We start from the raw sequence: 21,474 nt of genomic DNA, 5'->3' as shown, positions 1-21,474 counted from the left end.
AGGCTAGAGGCTTAACCCCGCCAACTAGCTAAGGCTAGAGGCAACACTTCACCAATATTACTTCAGACTTAAATCTAAACTTAAATTACTAATTTCTTAATTCTTATTCTTAACTCAAATAATCCTCATACCCTCTTTACTAAGTTTGCTGGAGGCACTACAATCTAATATTCGCATCGCCAGTCTCATAGAACAGATCAGACCAGGCCACAGTGTAACAGTACCACCTGCTCATCAAATTAGTGCTGTACTGAGCCCGCAACCATCATGAAAAAGCTGTGGGACCACCACAAAGGGCACTGATAAGAAATGAAATACTTGACTGACAACTGCAAATATCCCACGGGGACCCTGACAACTCAAACCCTATTCATGGTGATTGTCTCACTCCACAGCCATCCATAAACCACAATCAAACAGTGGCACATGTTCGTCCAGTTGTTGGCACGCGGAAATGCGATCTGCAGGTCAGTTGACTCTAACTTGAAAGCATCCATTGGACTCAGAACCAACCGGATAGAACATGGCACTGCCGAAAGGGTCAGGATGGACTGTGTCATAATAGTACCACCATAAACATCCCAGCCCTAGCCATCTGTGTTATTGGGGAGAGTTAGAAGTCTATCCTAATTTACTATTAATGTATATATAGATGTCTCATACCACATTCACCGAACCATATCTTCACTTGTGATGTAGAGCTGCTCCGCGGTCAGAAAATAGTATTGATATCTGCCCTTAATGGTTGTTTAGATGCACAGTGATCCTGTTCAAATGAAAAAAAAATCCTGATGAATACTTATTCCATCATGATAGATAATAAAAGTTGTATAAATATTCACAGAGTACAGATACATAATTATTTTCAACTGTGTTCACTATAATTAATGTACCAAAATTTAATACAAATATCCTGTATACTCAGAAAGTGATGAGCGGGCAACAGAGCAGTCTTAAGCCCGGTCCAGACACTCAAGTTTAGCTTCAGTCTTTTGCTCAAGCAAAAGTCGGAGCATGTAAGTCGTTGGTCTGGACGGTAAAACAGATGGGTGTTCAAGCTTAAATCGTCAAACTTGAAATGTATCGGCCGGGAATCTTCTTCCATCAAACCGTCCGTCTTTGCCTATCCACCAAAACTTAAATCGCGTAAAAATGGAGATAGAGAAATTGTGATTTCAGATTCGGATTCAGCGCCCTCAAATTAATAAAATGCCTCGCGAGTACTTTAAAATAAGCAAGTGTTTTTTATCGATTGCATATAACGCCATTTAACCCTTTTTTTCTTTCTTCATTCTCATGATACTCTCAGAATTTGATGTTGATATTATAATTTACTATCATGATATATTAAGATGTAGGTACTATATTGTTGATAAGAATACTATCTTGAAAATTTCAATCCATTTACCGATATAATTATTACTCATCTACCGGATATAATGGTAGATTTATTTATGTATTTACTCTTATGGCTTTTATCGGCAGAGAGATCAGTAGATTGATTGATTGATTGATTGAGTACTTTATTTATGTAGATTACAATATATACTGTCTTATACACTTATATACAATAGCTTACAATACAGCAAAATTATAGATGAATTTACATGATATAGACTAAGAAAATAATTATTGAACTGTATATGATATGAAAAAGCAATTTGTAATATAATAACTATAGATAATAATCATATTGTTATGCATCTACATAAATTGGCGGTAAGTGTAAGTAGACGGAGAGTGTATGAACCAAGAAGCTTTTTCACGAGTTTTGGATGTTCTGCCTTGCCGTATTACCCAATGTCATTTCCTATCAACACTCAAGTTTATAGGTTATGTCTTGGGTTCTTCATTTTTCTCACTAAAAATTTGCACTTTCACTTCCTGAGTTCCTATTTTATAAATTTTAAAATCAAGAAAACTATTTTCAAACACAAAATAACATTTAAAAAGCAAAAACTATAAACATTTTGATGATAATATTGAAATGAAAATTTCACATTATATAATAAATGAAAAAAAAAACATCTAATGGTAGATGTTTATAACGAACTGAGCTTGTGAGCACAAAAATAGAAAACGGGCGACATAAGACGGATGCGTGTGGACGCAATTTTACATCCGTCTTTTGCTTGAACCAAACGATCCGTCTTTTGCTTGAACAAAAGACTGATAAACTGATATATGTATTTTTTACTGATAATAGTAAACTTGAGCGTCTGAATACGGTACTTGATAGATCAGTAATAAATAAATAGTCTTATGATGGTTCCAATAGGGGATCAAATATATATGACTATCAGTTGGAACATAATAGAGCCTGAGGAGTGTTGAAAATAATACATGTCTTCGAATGGGTCAGAATATAAAGGAGTAGAATTTTTTGACCTATTTAGATGCATGCAAACTTCAAAACTCTTAGGGCGAGACCACATAAGGCAGTTTTTCATTGCCATTATAATGTGGACCTCACTATATTCATATTGAAAATTGATGACAGCCATTGAGACCATAATATTGTGTGGACTGACATGCAGTTCGCTCAAATATGAAGGTAATTTTATTCATGAAGTTCATGGTATATTCATGAAATAGAAGTATTGTACCCTTTAAAATTAATAAAATAATAAAACAAGAATAGAAATTGTAACATAACTATTACTATCACACCATTGTCAGGTTATAAACCTGATTGATGAGATAGCAAATTTATTTTTATAACCTGAAAATGGTGTGATCACTGAAACTAGTAACAATTACGTTACAATTTTTATTCTTGTTTATTTTATAAATTTGAAAGGTTACTATAATTCTATTTTATAAATACAAGAAAGTAGCCCTGAATTCATACATTTTAAAAAAATCATGGTATTCATTTATGAAAGTTTTATTGGTATTTTAAGAGAATATTTGAGAATAGAAGTGAGATTCAAGGTGGTACTGAAGCTCACACTTAGGTGCTAGCTTATTATAATGGTCTACTCTCGTAATTTTTTTTAAATTTTAAGACCTACTGGTTGGAATACTGTAACGTAGGGTCAAAACTTAGTGTAGCGACGAAGATATTCTCAATTTTTTAGGCGAGACCACATTCGGCGGTTTTCAGACGAGTCGGAAGGACAGGAAGCTCTCCGATTGGCTGATTATCAGCTGATTTCCAAACGCCAACCCAATCGGCTGACTTAGTCAGGAATCAGCTGATTATCAGCTAATTGAAGAGCTACCTGCCCTACAGACTTCTCTGAAAATGCCTGGGAAAATGTATAATGTGATCTTCCCCTAATAAAGCTTGAAACTACAGGATGAAGCAGAGTAAAAAACTAAATTCGTATGGCCTCGGAAGTAGGCAGTAGTCGGGCGGAGAGTCGTGTCCGGTATGCAGCGGCGCGGCGCGCTCCCAGTGTGCGATATGCAAAAACGGCGTCTCCGGTGTGCGACTTGACGGCGCGGCGCGTTTCCTGTTTGCTATGAGATTTAAGCTTGAAGCAACCTTTGCCGCTTCACCTATTTTAATCCATGTAATGTATTTATTTATTTATTGATACAATTACACATCATATGAATACAGGGTCTGTATAATAAGTAACCGGACTGAACTCAGGAAATTTTTTATTGGCAAAATATGTACAATTTTCCATTGGATATCATCAAAGTAGTCCCTATTGGAATCGATAACACACTAATACCGGATTTTCAAATTCCTGAACGCTCCCTGGAAGTCGGCAACCTCTATGCTGTCTAGAGCCCTCGTCGTAGCACGTTGAACATTTTCCAGAGTCCCGAACCGGGTCCCCTTAAGTTGTCTCTTGATCTTGGGGAACAAAAAGAAGTCCGGTGGTGCCATATCCGGGCTGTAAGGAGGATGTGGCAACGTTACCCTCGACTGTTTGGTCAACTGCTCGGTGACGAGCAGGCAGGTGTGCGACGGAGCATTGTGGTGATGGAGGATACACGAATCGGCAATCCCCGAACGGACTCGAAGAACTCGGGTGGTTAGTCGACGGAGCACCTCTCTGTAGTACTAGTCGTTTACAGTTTGGCCGGGTGGCACAAACTCTTTGTGAACGGTGTGACTAACCACCCGAGTTCATCGAGTCCGTTCGGGGATTGCCGATTCGTGGATCCTCCATCATGACAATGCTCCGTCGCACACCTGTCTGCTCGTCACCGAGCAGTTGGCAAAATAGTCGAGGGTAACGTTGCCACATCCACCTTACAGCCCGGATATGGAACCACCGGATTTCTTTTTGTTCCCCAAGATCAAGAGACAACTTAAGGGGACGCGGTTCGGGACTCTGGAAAATGTTCAACGTGCTACGACGAGGGCTCTAGACAGCATAGAGGTTGCCGACTTCTCTGATAATCAGAGATAATCTCTGATTGACAATGGTGTAATAACCGAAACCGGTCTTTCTAAGTATCAATAAATCTGTGTTTTTTTGACAATTTCTTAGTCTTTTTCATTTAATTGAATAACTATCTCAAAAATTAATATTTTTAGGAAATTTTTGTTTCATTCAATCAAGAAAACCATGAAGATTTATCCTCAAAACTTTATGGATTTATCTCTTACCGAATTTTAAATCTGTCGCAAAAATTTAAATTTCATGCGCTCATATCTCAAAAAGTAATGATCTGAAAAAAATGTTTTCCTGAGAAAACGTTTTTGTCTTGATAGCTTGATAGTACACAAATCGAAAAACTTTGAAAAATATCACCAGCAGAAAGTTTTTTTCTTAGCCTCTGCACAACCTAAGATATTCAATAGATTTTGAAATAAAGGAATGCCGATAAACATGTAGAAATAATAATTATTAGCAACAATACATCCCAAAAGATTCAAATAGTTTTCTAAATCAATTTTATTTGAATGTTGAGTAATTATTGAAAACCGTAAAATATTAATTCAGGAGAGTATTAGATTTTATAAAATAATAAATATTAGAAACTGTAAAATATTAATATAGGAGAGTAGTAGATTTAATAAAATTATGATAGATTTGCATTGATGGGAAGATGAAACATGAAATCTATCCAATAATTTAAAATTTAAAAAATAACCTCCAAGATCAATTGAGCTATTTAGAAGAATTGTGTGAGAGTACCGGTACATTCAAGATTTTTTATTATGCTATGATAGTTATAATTCGATGTGAAAATAACCTGGAAGCTAACTAATAATTTTAAATTCAAAAAATAACCTTCAAGGTCATCTAAATTAGCCTATGAAAAATTTTGAAGAAAATTATAGAAGGATCATGTAAAACTATTGATATAATAATTGAAGGATTATGCAGAGTATTCATTCATGTTATGATGATATGGATGACTAAATGTAAAATAATAAGTTGATAAACATTTTGATATTTTTAAAAGTAAAGTTAATACATCTTCTAGTCAAAGTCATAAATAAAATAGAATGATAGCAATGAACCAATAATAATTTGAAATCAATGAAGAATACTTTGAAGCTATAGTATGAATGACTTAGTACAAGTTTAAATTAAATCAAATTGAAAAAAGAAAGTTTCAACTAACCTTAAAGAGTTTCTAATAAAAGTCCAAGTCTGTTCATTTTCTAATTATAATCATGAATAAGAAAATATAATAGTAATAAAGCAATAATAATTTGAAGACTACTATGAAGCTACAGTATGAATAACAGTACAAGTTCAAATCGAAAAATAAAAGTTTGAACTAACCTTAAGTGTATTAAAATTGAGTTCCATGATCTAGGCTGGAGTAATCTCATTAGATATTATCGTAGCACATCATAACTGTATCAATAAAACTGAATTAAATAGCCATTCGACGAGTTTTGAGCGCAGAATCTTGAAGAACAAGTAACACTCATCTGCTCACTACGAATTCAACACGGAGAATGAGACCTGGAAATAAAATCAGCTCTGACACAAACATCTGACGTCAGTGTCAGGTGGTACCTAGGTACTATTTCTTCTTCTTCGTCTTCTTCTTCTTCTTCTTTAATGTCGATACAAATATCAAAAATAAACTACAAAACCAACCTATGATTATTAAATCAACAATAGAATAAATATTGATATTATTAACTGTAATTGTTTTGAGTTTGGTTGAATTAAACTGTTGTAATTCAAAATAGTGGTAAATCGTGTTGAAATGAACCGCGAATTTCAAACTGTTCAAATTTTGTAGTTTATGAATTTCTGTTAAATTTGTACAATTGTGGATGGGTCTCTACCTGAAGTGTTGGAAATAAGGGTTGAGAATAAGGTATTAATTTTGTAATACTATATTTGTTGCATTGACAATGGGTTTAAGCGAATCTTGGCACAAGATTTCTTTTTCCAGCCACCCCAATTATTTAACCACAATTTATTTATTTATTTTCTTGTAACATTGTTGTTAATTGGTGAATAAATTTGATTTGATTGATTGATGAATTTGCCGGCCAGGATAGCCGAGCCGACTAAAGGTCCATACAGATTTACGAGCCACGAGCATGAGAAATTCACTTTTTATCAGCTGATGCCAAGCTTTTTATATATGTATCTCACCGTTTCTGTAAAAATACAGATATAGTCAGCTGATTAAAAGTGAATTGCTCATGTTCCGGCCGCGTATATCTGTACGCACCTTAAAGCGTTGCACCCTTCAGTCTGCTAGTAGAGCCTGGTCGCGGGTTCGAATCCCGCAGAATCCCATCGAATAGGCATGGACGTTTGAACGTCTCATTAAATCACGCTCGCACTTTCCATTACCGGTACTCAAGCATAAGCAAAAAGCTCATGTAGGCATCATCCGCAAATAAAAAAAATATTTAGAACTCAAGTTAATTTAACTGTAATTATAACTTGGACCACACTTTAGCAAGCGAAGCCCTCCATGTGTGGGACTGTCTATTCCTCAGTTAGAGCTCAGCCACGTTGGAGGCGTTTGACCTGAAAAATATAAAACTAGTCTTCTTCTAGTTATATAGTCCAGTCAAGATAAGGTTATAGAGGGGAAAGTTTGGAAGACAGTTTTTGACCCCACGCAGTTCTGTTTGGGGTAGTAAGGAGGTAAACATATCAAAAGTCCCAGCCCCTAACAATTATAGATAAAAATTGGAGGCAAACGTGTTTTTTTCAAAAGAAGACCATAAATAAAAACCGGGCTAAGTGCCAAAATTTGATAAATCGAGTTTGACATCAAAAAGTGTGCTACGTGCCATTCCCAATATGGCGTAAACTGGGCTATGCCAGAGAAAATAGTTTATTAGTTCAAAAAGCTGCCACAAGAATACGTGTGAGCTATCTCACACATTGGTTTCAGTAAAAACCGGGCTATGTTCCACAGCAGTCTGCCACGCGGCCAAGTTGTCGAATTTGTGGTTATGTTCATTCAGACCTGCGTGTGTCAAGTTTAAGTGCTTCAAGCTACTAAGCTAATAATAATTAATCACAATTTCAGCCATCCATAATTTCTTTTCATTATTCCGATTCTATCAATTTTTTCTTTCCACTCATACCTTTCGTGTGATCGTGATTTTGCCCTGATAGAAAAAAAGAAGACATTGAATAAATGTGAGGTTCCACTGGATATAGTACGACTGCTTGTGACTGCCTCCAATAAAAGACCTTTTCTGACAACTTTAATGAACAATGAAGATTTTATTGATTTCAAAAGAGCTTCCGAAAATTTTCTTGACACCAAAAAAATCAAAATTTCTCAGCTCCAATGGATCAGAGTATTGGGAGCTGATCCTGGTGTCATTGAAGTAAAAAATACATTGAATGAATTCGAACCCTGGCTTGCTGTCAATGTGTTTAAGAAAGGTGTTAAAAAAGAACACGTTATTCAAAAAGACCTGCCAAAACTTGAAACTGTGAACCGGATCAAACAAGAAAAAAAGAAGATTTGAAAAAATGATCCCTTATCTAAAAGTAGAAAGTGCAGAATTTTACAACGAATTGTTAGCTTAGAAAATACAAAATGATGGAGTATCCACCATGATTAAATTTTTATGATTTATAATTTTTATTATTGTGTATTTGTAATAAACAAGTGATTTTCTCCTTGTGAATATGGACTTGAATTTATTTCATTTGTTAACAAGATTTTTCAAGCCAAGTGTTTGCTCATTCTGCAGAAAATAATCAACTTTCAACAAAAATGAGAGTTGGTACTTAGCTCGCTATATAACATAACAAGAGTTGGCACTTAGCTCGCTATATAACAAAATTTGGTCTGGACTTACCCCGCTCTTGAATTTCAAATTTCTTTTCTTTCCTCTTCATCCAATTATTAATATTTGATGATGTTATTGTGATAGATTGATTGGAGAGAGTAGTCTGTATCAATATAATATTTTGAAATTCCAAAATATTGAGTGAGATGAATTTTAAACAGTTTTTCTTGATTTACTCGAAAGTTAGTAATTGGTACTTAGCCCAGTTTTTACTTATGGTCTTTTTTAAAATGTCATTTTTAAAATGACACAGCGGGTATCTCGAAAACTAGAGAAGATATATAAAAATCTGGTGTGGCGCACTCACAAAACTTTCCTTGCCGTTATGAAAATTGATCACCTGACGCTAGTGTTCCCGCGCATCTGAAGTCTACTATTCAAAGATCCAAGCCAGCTGGTGACAGGACAATAACGCTGGAGACACGAAGTCTGCTATCTCTTCATAGTGAATGATTCAATAGAATCAACAATTTCCAACAGTTTGCAATTCAATAATCACATTTTCTCGAATTTCGTGCTTATTTTTAATTTTGGGTGAAAATGTTACTGAACATTAATTGTAGAGATTCTCATGCTCAATCTATTCAACACCAAATTTTTTGTTTAAATTGTATCTGAAGCCTTATAATTGAGAATCTAAAATCAAACTTTGCATAGATGGGGCGGAGCTCCTGGAATTTTTACAGATATGGGACTTGTGGCAGATGATAGAGCTTATCGATGACCATTTCAGGTATAACTTTAATCAAAATCGTTGGAGCCGTTTTCGAGAAAACCCCTGTTTTTGACAACATTTTCGCCATTTTAGCCGCCATCTTGAATTGCATTTGATCGAAATTGTTCGTGTCGGATCCTTATAGTGTAAGGACCTAAAGTTCCAAATTTCAAGTCATTTCGTTGATTGGGAGATGAGATATCGTGTACACAGACGCACATACACTCATACACACACATACAGACCAATACCCAAAAACCACTTTTTTGGACTCAGGGGATCTTGAAACGTATAGAAATTTAGAAATTGGGGTACCTTAATTTTTTCGGAAAGCAATAATTTCCTTACCTATGGTAATATAGGGCAGGGAAAGTAAAAAGTTGAGATGAATATTGTAGGAAATTATGTAAGCTTTTATTTTGTATAAAACAGTTATGTTCGTAAGATACATAGTTTTTGAGCTATATGCGAGAAACCAAAAAATGGAACCTTTGAATCACTCCCACCCCCTCAGCACAAGGGGTAGGTGTGGGGACTTTCGATATGTTTACCTCCTTACTACCCTTAACAGAGTTGCGGGGTCAAAATTGTCTTCCAAACTTTTCCTTCTATACCCTCTTTTGAGCATTCATTGATTGCCTGGACTATTAGTAGATAGGTTGAAATAAAAATCGTCAATCATAGACCAAGTTACAGCAACCATTTACTTTTCAAAAAAACATGACACTCTGGTTTGCCGGAAAAAATTGTACAAACATTTTATATATAAATAAGTGAATAATTAATATTATAAATAAATGAACAGCCAAGATTCAGTATTAATTACAAATTAATAATATCGATAAAATTGACAGTAGACGACAAACATAAAATTAAAGGCGATGGTTTCTTGATTCATTCCGAGCTGCTATGTATTAACACACTTTTTTCTATGTATTTAACACGACATGCAGTCAAATATCTAAGTAAATAATGAAAATCTGACTGTCAGTAAGTAAAAGATTTTGATCATTTACTTGGGTATTTGACTGCATATCGTGTGAAATACATAGAAAAGGGTGTGATAAAATTAAAATTGAAAACTGGTGTAGTAACACAACTAAAAGTGTTGAAAACTTATGGTGAAAACCACTAAAAATTTTAAAAATTGTGATGAAATAATGATCAATGAGAAATAGGTATGACAATAAATTGAATTAAAATAGATGAATCTGTTGGAGCTGTAAAACAGTGATGTATTCAAAATTAAAACTACAGTACTTTGAAAAGAATAAATTATAAACTGTAAATGAGAATATAATCATATCTTCAATATTTGAATATATATATATTTTTTATAATTTCGTCGAAAAGTAGTTTGGCATAATCGATTCAAAACTGGTAGGAAACAACGAACGGTTTAAAGAATTGTGATAAATAATAATCAATGAGAAATAGGTATGACAATAATTTAAATTAAAATAGATGAATCTCTTGGAACCATACCATTGGTTCTCGGTTCATGGTCTTAATAGCATTGATGTATTAAGAATTAAAACTACGAGTAGTTTGAAAAGAATAAATTATCAACTGGAAATGAGAATATAATTATATTTTATTTTCAAAAATTGAACCAATATTTTTTAAATAAAAATGTATAATAATAATAATTTCGTCGAAGGGTAGTTTGGGAATCTCGATCATCAGTCTATCTCTTCTGGCCTTACTGGATGATCGAGAGGGATCACTGATTTTTTCTCAACATCTCTTGATAACGCTTTTCTCATATCTGAAACAGTAAACCACCACAATTAGTTATTTAGTTGTCAACTGAATATGATTATAGTTGCACCAATAATGATCAACTATATACATTTAAAATGAGACAATATAAAAACATTTAGTACCCTTTTATTCAAAACTTTAACATATTTTAACGACTAGTTTCATTTTCAAGTTATTTAAAATATTTTAAAGTTTTTAATAACAGGGTACTAAAAGTGTTTATATTGTTTTAATTTGAATCAAGTAGACAATATGAGCGAAGTAATTTTATATTCATTTAGTGTTATTTATTTATTTCTACATTGATAGATACAATATCATTTTCAACTATGAATGATTGGGAAAGGAACAATTGTCACAGTCAAATAATTGATTATTGCGTCAGTTGATACAGGAAAGCATTTATAGTTTGTCTAATAGTGTTGTTTTTGTTAGAATGATTTCTGGATGATTTCCACGGTATTTAGATGAAAATCGTCTTCTACATACCGTGCTCTGTTCCTACTATGCTATACTGTATACTATCATCATACTAAGATGGTAATAAGACCCTAGTATCTTAGTAACAGCATCTAAGGACCGCTGCAAAGTAGACCCACGCTAATCCACGAAAAGCAACCCACGCCGTGAGATGTTTTGTAAACCATAGAATTATTCATAATCAATCAGCTGACAAGTGGATTATTCATTGCATGTATATTACACAGATATCTGGAAAACCCTAGCAATGGTTTACAAAGCATCCAACGGCGTGGGTTTCTTTTCGTGGATTAGCGTGGGTCTACTTTGCGGCGGGCCTTAGTATCTTGGTAGCATATAGCATAGTAGGAACAGAACACGGTATAAATACTTCCATAGAGAGAAGAAATCATAATCAGATATAACATGTTATAGGGTGTTAGTTATAAGGTGTTATAGGGTGTTATAAGCTGATAGTCCAAGTGGGTGAAGCTATATGACGTTGGTAGTCTCTCATACTGTGTCGTTCTTAAGCTGCGTACACATATTCGCGCATCCAACCCGCACCGAGCACGCTCCTCCCTCGTACCGCCCTCGTTCCTCCATCGTACCGCAGTAGCTCCGCCTCCGCTTGGCAGTCGCACCCATCATGAACGTTACGGAAGATGTTAGATCTTCTCGCGTTCCCCGGTCGAACCACTGTTGCTCGCCGGTCGATCATCAAACGCTCTGCTGGAGTGACGTTCGGTTGCGGAGCAGCGCGAAAGTCTGTACGCACCTCAACACTCTCACCACAACAAAACAGTAATAATAGACAGTAGTAGACAGTGATCGGCTTGAGTTGACAAAAAAATCGGTTTGTTATTTGGAACATGAATAACCTATACCATCTTCTATATTTTCTCTATGATATTACCTTATAAATGAAGCGTCTACTAAATGGGGTGAGAACATAATGGAGCGGCGAAGGTAGCTTGAAGCTTGAGAGTGTTGAATGAAATGCATGCATTTAAATGAGTCAAAACATAACGTTCCACTATGAACGCCACCATTCAAATAACATGCATTACTCTCAAGCTTCAAGCTACCTTCGCCGTTCCACAGTTTTCATCCATATTGAAAAAGTCACTGTTCACATTTACTAAGAAGGACTACAGAAGGAATTAAACCAAAGAAAAATCCATTTTTACTCAACAGCCAAACAAATATCAACTATAGTGAGGTCCACGTTATAATGGCAGTGGAGATTGATTGATTGATTGATTATATGTCTTTATTACGATGGGGGAAGATGAGAAGATAGGAGAACAACGTTGCCGATCTTCGGTCTTGTCAATGCCTTCTATAAACGGTAGCTGATACACGTTTAATAATGTAATATTAACTTGAATAAAAAAGACTAAGAAATTGTAAAAAAACCACTGCTTTATTGATAATTAGAAAGACCGGTTTCGGTTATTACACCATTGTCAATCTCTGATAAACTCAGCGTTTATCGATAAATTGACGTTTATCAGAGATTGACAATGGTGTAATAACCGAAAGCGGTCTTTCTAATTATCAATAAATCAGTGTTTTTTTGACAATTTCTTAGTCTTTTTCATTCAATATGAATAATTACCACAATATCAACTTCTCAACTACACAAAAAGTAATATTAACTGTTTATTCTCGTTTAAAATAATCAATTATATTTTATTAAACAATTAATTCTATTTTTGAATATTTTAATAATGAATTTTCATAATTAAGATGAAATATTTTGTTAATTAATTATTATTCTACATTGTTAAAAGACGATCTGGCAACAGAGCAAAGCGAGAAAGAGATAACGCTATCCACTTTGTTGAATGATAGACAAGGATAGCAATACCATTGCTAATCGAACACTGTCATTATAACGTAGACCTCACCAAAGAGTATAATTTCTTTTTAGGAGATAAAATACTGTTTCAAGTCTATACTAGTAGTTCTGTGAACAGTAGACCTCACGCAGTATTCTCATCCACAAGTACCTGATTGAAACTATAGACCTTATGGAAATACAGCAATAGACTGGCTTCTCCACTCATCTGTGTAATCACTTGTCAGCTGATTTATGATGAATAATATTCTATAGTCTGATTTTTACTCTAATATTAGCGTATAAAGGAGGCTCCTTTTTCCTTTTATATTATCCTTGGAATGCAAAATTTCCAAAAACCTTGTATGTAAACCTTGTTAACGCGCAATTAAAAAAGGAACATACCTGTCAAATTTCATGAAAATCTATTACCGTGAATGCGCAACATATATACATTCAAACATTTGAACATTAAAAGAAATGCCAAATCGTCGACTTGAATCTTAGACCTCATTTCGCTCGGTCAATTCTAGTGAATTTATTATAGTCAAGGAGTAAGACTTCTTTATCTCTTGATCTTCAATGACTTGTCAAGTGTTTATAATTTTATACAAATTTCCATGTTTCCACACAAGAATGTTGATTATTATCATTGGATGGACACGTTAATTCGTCGGTCCCGGCTGTCTAAAAACAGTCGTTAGTTCATGTCAGAGACCCTGGAATTGATCATTTGCGACCTGAAAACTTCAGACAAAAGACCTGAGTCAGCCAGGTTACTCGATACTATTACGTTCCTGTATACGTTCCCTACTGATTTTGATGTGGGTTCTTCGTGACAATCAGCCGTTTTGGCTGAGAATTTTTTGTCTATGCAGCTTTAATAATATAATAAGATTAACACAAGAATTCTTCTAAATCGAGGAAGTGTTTTGCTTGAATTTTGTAAAAGTGCTCCATGACTAATACATTTCGTGAATATTGTCTTTCGAGTTGAGTCAAGTTATTTTCTATAAATTTATTTATTAAGATATGATTTATTACTTACCAAACGCATTTTCATCAGGATCTCCCGAGTAGTATTCCAGTACCGTTCTGTAGACTACATAGCCCAAAGCCTTGTACATGGATATTGCGTTCTTGTTACTAACTCGCACGAAAAGATCGACAAAGTAACATTTTTTCCTAAACAAACCAATTTTAAAGTTTAAGATTTTATTTTGAATGTATCCTATTTTAGTGATGATAATGTGAAAAAAATTCTTCTATGTTTGGTTTTCAAGCATCTAAATTTGAAAATCTACTTTGTGAAAATAATGAAGGACTGAAATTTTTGTGAACAACTACAAGACTTAACCTATTTCGGACTTTGTGTAACCTTATCTAAATTTGGGAGAGGAATAGATAGATAGATATATTTCTCGATTCATGAAACATCTATAGATGCATAAGATCACGTCAAAATATTAGATCACATACAAGTCAAATTATTATGCCTATATAGTTTCAATGGATTTTATAGCATTACAGACTATGCTGGGTTCAGGCAGCTGAAAAAACTCTTCAACATGGTTTGAGCAGAGCCACGTATGTAGAGTTTTTTGAACTCTATTGTTCCCATGTTTCTAAATTTGAGAGGAAATTTATTAAATAAACGTCTAACCATGATCAGTTAGCCTCTGCAGACGAACAAAAGGAAAGTTGATGTCATGCCTATGTCGAGTATTGATCCCATGAACGTTCGATCTACAATGAAGGATTGGAGCGTTTCCCTTCACTTATGAGTGTGAAAACAAGGCTACTGAATATATAGAGATTCACTACCGTAAGAATGCCAAGCTCAACAAAAAGTGGCTTACAGTGGGCTATTCTATCAGCTCGATTCATGAAACTATTAGAATGATCTATTAGAATGTTGAAGTCATGCCTATTTCGAGTATTGATCCCATGAACGTTCGATCTACAATGAAGGATTGGAGCGTTTCCCTTCACTTATGAGTGTGAAAACAAGGCTACTGAATATATATAGAGATTCACTACCGTAAGAATGCCAAGCTCAACAAAAAGTGGCTTACAGTGGGCTATTCTATCAGCTCTACTCATTATTCTGATTGCTGAATAGCACGAGATTACCTTATTTTTCTTCTCCCTATCATTTTAATGATGTACTTATTGTATGAATCAATAGAGAATTGTAATTATATGATTATAGTTTGATGATCAGTACAGTCGAATATACATTATGTGAGTGGTAATTTACAATGGGATTGAAAGCATACTTAGCTCTTCTATTGAAGTATGAACTAGTCATAAATTAATTGACAAGTAAGTTCACATAATTATAATTATCATCATCATCATCAGTATTCTGCCCTAAAGTGAGGTCCACGTTATAATGGCAGAGGAGAAAGATAGGAGAAAAACGTTGCCGAATCACTGTCTTGTCAATGCCTTCTATAGACGGTAGCAGATATAGATTCATTGATGTAATATTAACTGTTCATTCTCGCATAAAATAATCAATTATATTTTATTGAACAATAAATTATATTTTTCAATAATTTCATAATGAATTTACATAATTAAGATGAAATATATTGTTAATTAATTATTTATTCTGCATTGTTAAGAGAAGATCTGGCAGCAGAGCAAAGTGAGAAAGAGATAGCGCTTTCCGCTTTGTTGGATGATAGACAAGGATAGCAATACCATTGCTAATCAAACTCTGCCATTATAACGTGGATCTCACTATAGGACAGGTCCATACGTGATTTCTCCTTCTCCATTTCTCTCTTTCCTGTGCTATTCTCTTCAGCATGAAGTATTCCTTTCTCTCTTACATCGACGTATGTTACATATTGCAACATACATAAATAAATAAATCTAATCTAATGTAATCGACATTCTTATATTTCATACAAAATATATCTAACATTCTCATATTTATTACATTTACAGTACGTCACCAATATAGTTTTGAAAATTGAAATCAATTTATGAAAATAAATTTGTGAATTAAAGAGAGTAGAAAAAAATCACAAGAATACCCACTTTTCAGAGACAACTTCCAGCGTAGTCATGAGGTTAGCAGCCAACCCTAACCGTCGGTGGTAGGGGGAGACAGTGAGGGCAGTCACGTGACCATGCCAGTTCTCCCCGTGCCCCTCCGATTTGCCCATTATGTATCCCATGATCTCCCCACTGGCAGATTCGGCCACTAGGAAGTACTCAGGCCAATGGGCCAGGTATTGCATGTAGAATGACAGACCATACTGGTTGTAATCAGTCAAGGAACAATCGGTCAATAAATTTTCAATTTTATTGATGTCATGCATTATACTATAATACAATAATACACAAGTCAAATACATAGTCACATTTAAATGGTAAAAAATATTAAGATATTAAAATGACAAAAAATAACTCAATACGATGACAAGTTGCCAAGAATCACATCATTTTAAAAACCTCAATTCAAAAAGTTCCATTACACTGTAAAAGGATTTTTCGAATGAATAAATCAATTGATTTAGGCTACCAGAGATCAATTAATCAGTAAACTCAAATAATCCTATACTATTAAACGAGCAACTTCTGTTTATATGTTTGGATGTTTATATGTTTGTATTTCACCGGATCTCGGAAACGGCTCTAACGATTCTCACTGAATTCAGAACATAGTAGGTTTATAATATAAAGATTCGATTGCACTAGGTTTCATTCCTGGGAAAACTCGCTGAAGGACATTAAAAGGATAATTATTATTCATCCTTGGAAAAACAGCTGATAATAATTATTCCGTCGTCTGTTGGTGATGGAAGTGAGTGAGCGAGTTCATGTGTGTGAGACTGTGTCAAAATTATGAATCAGCTGTTGAGCTTTTATAATCATTCAATCAGGTACTTAGTGCCGGTTGCAAAAAAGCCGGGCTATTTTCAATTCTGATTGATTCCAGTAGATCAATCTTTTTGAAATGGTCTTCTCTGATTTGGTTCACGTGAGGGAAATTTTTGCATTCCTCTGGGAATTAATCTCAATTGACTGTGATTAGATAGAACATTTTTATATGAATGATATTATAATTTCTTCTTTCGTAATAAATTTTCTATGCTTTTGTACTCCAGAGCGAAGCTCGGTCCCCGATATTTAATATATTAACCAATCTATAATAATATAATATATGAAAGAAATGGTTAATACACTTACGGGATAGGGAATTCACGAATGACTCATCATCACGTCTGAACTACTGGTCTGATTAACTTGAAATTTTGCATACAGATTCTTAATTTACCGACGATGGTTATAGGCCTATTTTAAATTTTTCAAGATTTCAGTACGTCAAGTTTTCAGTTTGTCAAATTAGTCAATTATTTTATTTATTCATTTTATTAATTATTCAATTTTTCAGTTTGTCAAATTTCAGTTTTCAAATTGGACCCTTGCAGAGCACGGTTTACCTTCTAGTGAAAAATATTTTCTCCTGATTGATAATAATAATTTTCCTAATGATCCTAATAATAATATCGAGTGACCTGGCTGGCTCAGATCTGGTGTCAGAGTTTTCAGGTCGCAACTGATCAATTTCAGGCCTCTGACATGACCTAATAACTGTTATTACGTGTCCATGTTATTAGCCCCTCATGTCGGAAAATATGACTAGTTGTACTCTTCTCTTCTATGGTATTTCATAAAGCTATATTTCTTTACAGTCGATGATAGATTTGGCAACAAAATCAGATACCGCTCTGACCTGAGGAGTCTGAAATATGGTGTCCCTTAAGGCTCAATATTGGGTCCTTTATTGTTCCTGTGCTACATCAAAGGGTTGCCTGGGGTGGTCCAGGGGAAAGCTGCTGTTTGTCTCTAAGCTGATGATGCAAACATCATCTTCTCGGGTGAATCCATTGAAGAGATTGAAGCAGCATCCGCTGTTGGCTTGTCTTTGATGAATAAAGAAATTTTCAATTCAATTCAATTCGACAAAAAGGTAGGTGGAAAAGGATAGCGCTATCTGCTTTGTCGAATGACAGACAAGGATAGCAAACCAATAATTAATCATTTGTTGAGTTCATAACATGATCAATGATCCCCACTATAACAGAAGCTTATAGCCGAATGAGAGTTAATGAATACCTACTTACTATCAAAAACATTATTCTGAAGCAATGGAAATCTTTTTTTCGCCACACTGCACAGAAAGCAGCTGTTTTCCAGTCCCTACGTAGATCTGAAAGACATTGTTTGCAGACGACTCTCGTCTGACGTCAGAACAGGTTTCTTTCCGGCCTAGGCCGGAAAGAGTACCCTTTCTAGCCGCTAACATGGAACTAAGAAAGGTGATCAAAAAACAGCTGATCAAAAAACTTTTCATTATTTGTGTTCATTTTTCAATAATTAAAACATTCATAATAATATCATCTTATTGTCATTTGAAAGAATAAAAAAGTATAAACTCAACCACACACATAATTGAACATCATCTTTTAGGTTATTTAGACAAATCAGAATAAAAAATAAAAATACTTGGACAATTTCCTGATATTCAGATTACCTCAGATTTTCTAGAACTATCACCTTCCACTTCTGCTTTCGGAAGTGCTTAGTAAACAACTATTCTCATATATATATATTGTTTATTTTTGTTTGTGGCGAAGAATAGCGTTCGCACCACGGGCAAAAGTCTCATTTTCTGCTCTAGGTGCGAAATATACTATAGCATAACGAAAAATCATGAAAACCTTGCAACAATGAAAGGATACGGTCTCCGTGAGTGGATCAAGATTTCTGAAACATAAAAGAAACATCAAACACGTTAGATGGTTGATTTTATAATAGATATTGAGGTTCATATTACAATCAGAAGCACTATAGTCAGGTCCACGTTATAATGGCAGTGTTTAATTAGCAATGGTATTGCTATCCTTGTCTACCATTCAACAAAGCGGATAGCGCTATCTTTCTCGCTTTGCTCTGTTGCGAGATCGTCTTTTAACTATGTAGAATTAATAATGAATTAACAAAATACTTCATCTTAATTATGAAAATTCATTATCAAATTATTGAAAAATATAATTTTCTTGCTTAATAAAATATAATTGGTTATTTTAAACGGGAATGAACTGTTAATATTACATCAATAAACCTGTATCAGCTACCGTCTATAGAAGGCATTGAAAAGGCAGAGAATCGGCATCGCTTTTCTCCTATCTTTCTCCACTGCCATTATAATTTTGACCCCACTATAGACATTTTTTGTTGCAAATTACATATGGAATCTGTAGTCTTTGGCTGTTACACATTTCATGGGACACTCTATATAGCTATTATCAAAATCATCCCGGTATATCTGATCTATTTATGTAGATGCATAACAATATGATTATTATCTATAGTTATTATATTACAAATTGCTTTTTCATATTATATACAGTTCAATAGTTATTTTCCTAGTCTATATTATGTAAATTCATCTATAATTTTGCTGTATTGTAAGCTATTGTATATAAGTGTATAAGCCAGTATATATTGTAATCTACATAAATAAAGTACTCAATCAATCAATCAATCAATCTAATATAATGATCAAAATTTTTTGAATCTCGAATGGATGTTAAGCCAGTGATGTGTAATGTGATGTGTAAACATGTTTGATAAGTAGTTTAAACATAACTTTTGTTATAGGATGGGCACGTTAAATTGACGGTCTTGGCTGAAGTATGACAGCCTTATGACAAAAGACAGAAGTATGACAGGCTCATAGATGGCTTAAGATTCTACTTCACATGCACTAAGCAAGCTGGAAAACAAGAATTTTTCCTGTTCTCTGCTCATTAACATTTCAAGAATGTTAACAGATATTGACTTGAAAATTCGCATGGTTCATAAAATATAATTGGTTATTTTAAATGAGAATGAACAGTTAATATTACATCAATAAACCTGTATCAGCTACCGTCTATAGAAGGCATTGACAAGAATGAGGATCACCAACGTTGTTCTCCTATCTTTCTCCACTGCCATTATAAAGTGGACCTGACTATAGTCTTGACAACAAGTGTGTCACCAAGTGTCCGAGCTATACTGAAGTCCACGTTATAATTTGTAGTGTGAAAGATAGGAGAAGGGCTTTGCCGATTCTCTGCCTTGTCACTGCCTTTTATAGAGGATATCTAATACTGATACATATATCTGATGTAGTGTTAACTGTTTATTCTTCTTTAAAAGAATCATTTATAGCCTATTTAATACAAGATATATTTTTTCAAAGGTTCAATGATAAAGTTTCATGATTGCAACTGAATATTTTGCTAATAGATTATATTTCAGCATTGTTAAGAATCAATGTGGCAACGTTACGGAACTAAAAAAGGTTATCTGTTTTCTTGATAGACAAGAATAGCAACATCAATGTTAAACAAATAGGTGCATCCACAACGAAAGTCCTCCATAGCCATTATAACGTGGACCTCACTACAGTGTCCGAGCTATTCGAGGGACATTGGTTCCTATTACAAAAGGGTTTCGGCATGGAGAGAAGTTAGCATAAGCTAAGCTATCAGGGTTTGGCAACCCTGCTGGTGTCTCTCTCAGGTTGCCATCCCGGCAATCTGATCTGGACACCAGGAGACTACTGAGACGTCACCAGGATACCAGTGAGACGACACAAGGACACCAGGAGGACGACACTGGGACACCAATAAGAAATCAGGGTACCAGTACCTGGTGTTTTACGGTTTTTAACATTATTGTTGCTCTCTAGCGACACAGTGGTAGCCGAGCCTAAAAGTTGAATTTAATAAAAGCCTAAATTTAACAAGATAATTATCAATTTAAACTTAGGCCTACTAGTTTTGATAATAATTACATTGATAGAATAGACAGGATGTTTTTTACTCTTGCTTACAATCACTTAATGTAGGTAAGAGTTGTATTGATCAGCCTATAAATTATTCTTAATTATCATATCGTACAGAAAGAATATATGTGAAAGTATGATGCATTATTCCAATAAATCAATTATCCATTTTGTATAAATTATTTATGAGTAACCAATATCATAGTCTCTGGAATCCTGGTAGTCTATTTCAACTGATTTAGTAAAATGAGTTTAAAAATACTAAAATGAATACTTACACAGCATTATATTTTAATAAATCATTGCAGGTGAATGGCCGTAGAGTAGTCATGTTGTTTTCTACTTTCTTTGATAAGAATCTTATAAAAATACTACAAATTTTGTAAACATGTTTGTTGAGGTGTGAAGTGTAAACATAACCTAAATCTGTTCCCTATTTCAAAAAACCTACTGCAGTAGCAGCTGAACCACAGAATATACAGAATGGAAACTTGTAATCAATCGCCTATCTAACCAATGCTTTTTACATGACGCCAATACTAAACACGTCACGTGACCTTGGGAAGTTCCAATCCTGGTCTTCTGATTGGATCGTAGCAGTGAACCAGATCAATTGATCCGGATCA

General features: G+C 34.3%; 2 protein-coding genes across 4 annotated transcripts in view; both read right to left on the bottom strand.

Moving 5' to 3' along the window:
• The window catches only part of LOC120353709, a 31,890-nt gene extending 25,952 nt beyond the window's left edge, over window positions 1–5,938 (bottom strand). For 2 of the 3 annotated variants that reach the window (XR_005572532.1, XR_005572533.1), the window contains exons 1-2: window positions 5,703–5,938; window positions 664–766 (exon numbers count right to left, since the gene is read on the bottom strand). The gene's annotated coding sequence lies outside the window, so the exon portion shown is untranslated. The remainder of the gene's footprint in view (window positions 1–663; window positions 767–5,702) is intronic. The other variant, XM_039438468.1, reaches the window with a different exon arrangement.
• A 3,667-nt stretch (window positions 5,939–9,605) lies between these two features.
• Window positions 9,606–21,330, bottom strand: LOC111058314 (N-alpha-acetyltransferase 20). Its single transcript, XM_039438466.1, has 5 exons — window positions 21,127–21,330; window positions 18,753–18,777; window positions 16,042–16,262; window positions 14,039–14,175; window positions 9,606–10,692 (listed from the first exon to the last, which is right to left on the bottom strand). Exons 1-5 carry the CDS (start codon window positions 21,177–21,179, stop codon window positions 10,607–10,609), a joined length of 522 nt encoding a protein of 173 aa, XP_039294400.1. The 5' UTR covers window positions 21,180–21,330; the 3' UTR covers window positions 9,606–10,606.
• Between the last annotated feature and the right edge of the window lie 144 nt (window positions 21,331–21,474).

The sequence above is a fragment of the Nilaparvata lugens genome, chromosome 11 (assembly GCF_014356525.2).
Source record: "Nilaparvata lugens isolate BPH chromosome 11, ASM1435652v1, whole genome shotgun sequence".
Taxonomy (NCBI): domain Eukaryota; kingdom Metazoa; phylum Arthropoda; class Insecta; order Hemiptera; family Delphacidae; genus Nilaparvata; species Nilaparvata lugens.
The sequence above is the reverse complement of the archived record's forward strand: the minus strand, read 5'-3'. Positions and strand labels throughout refer to the sequence as shown.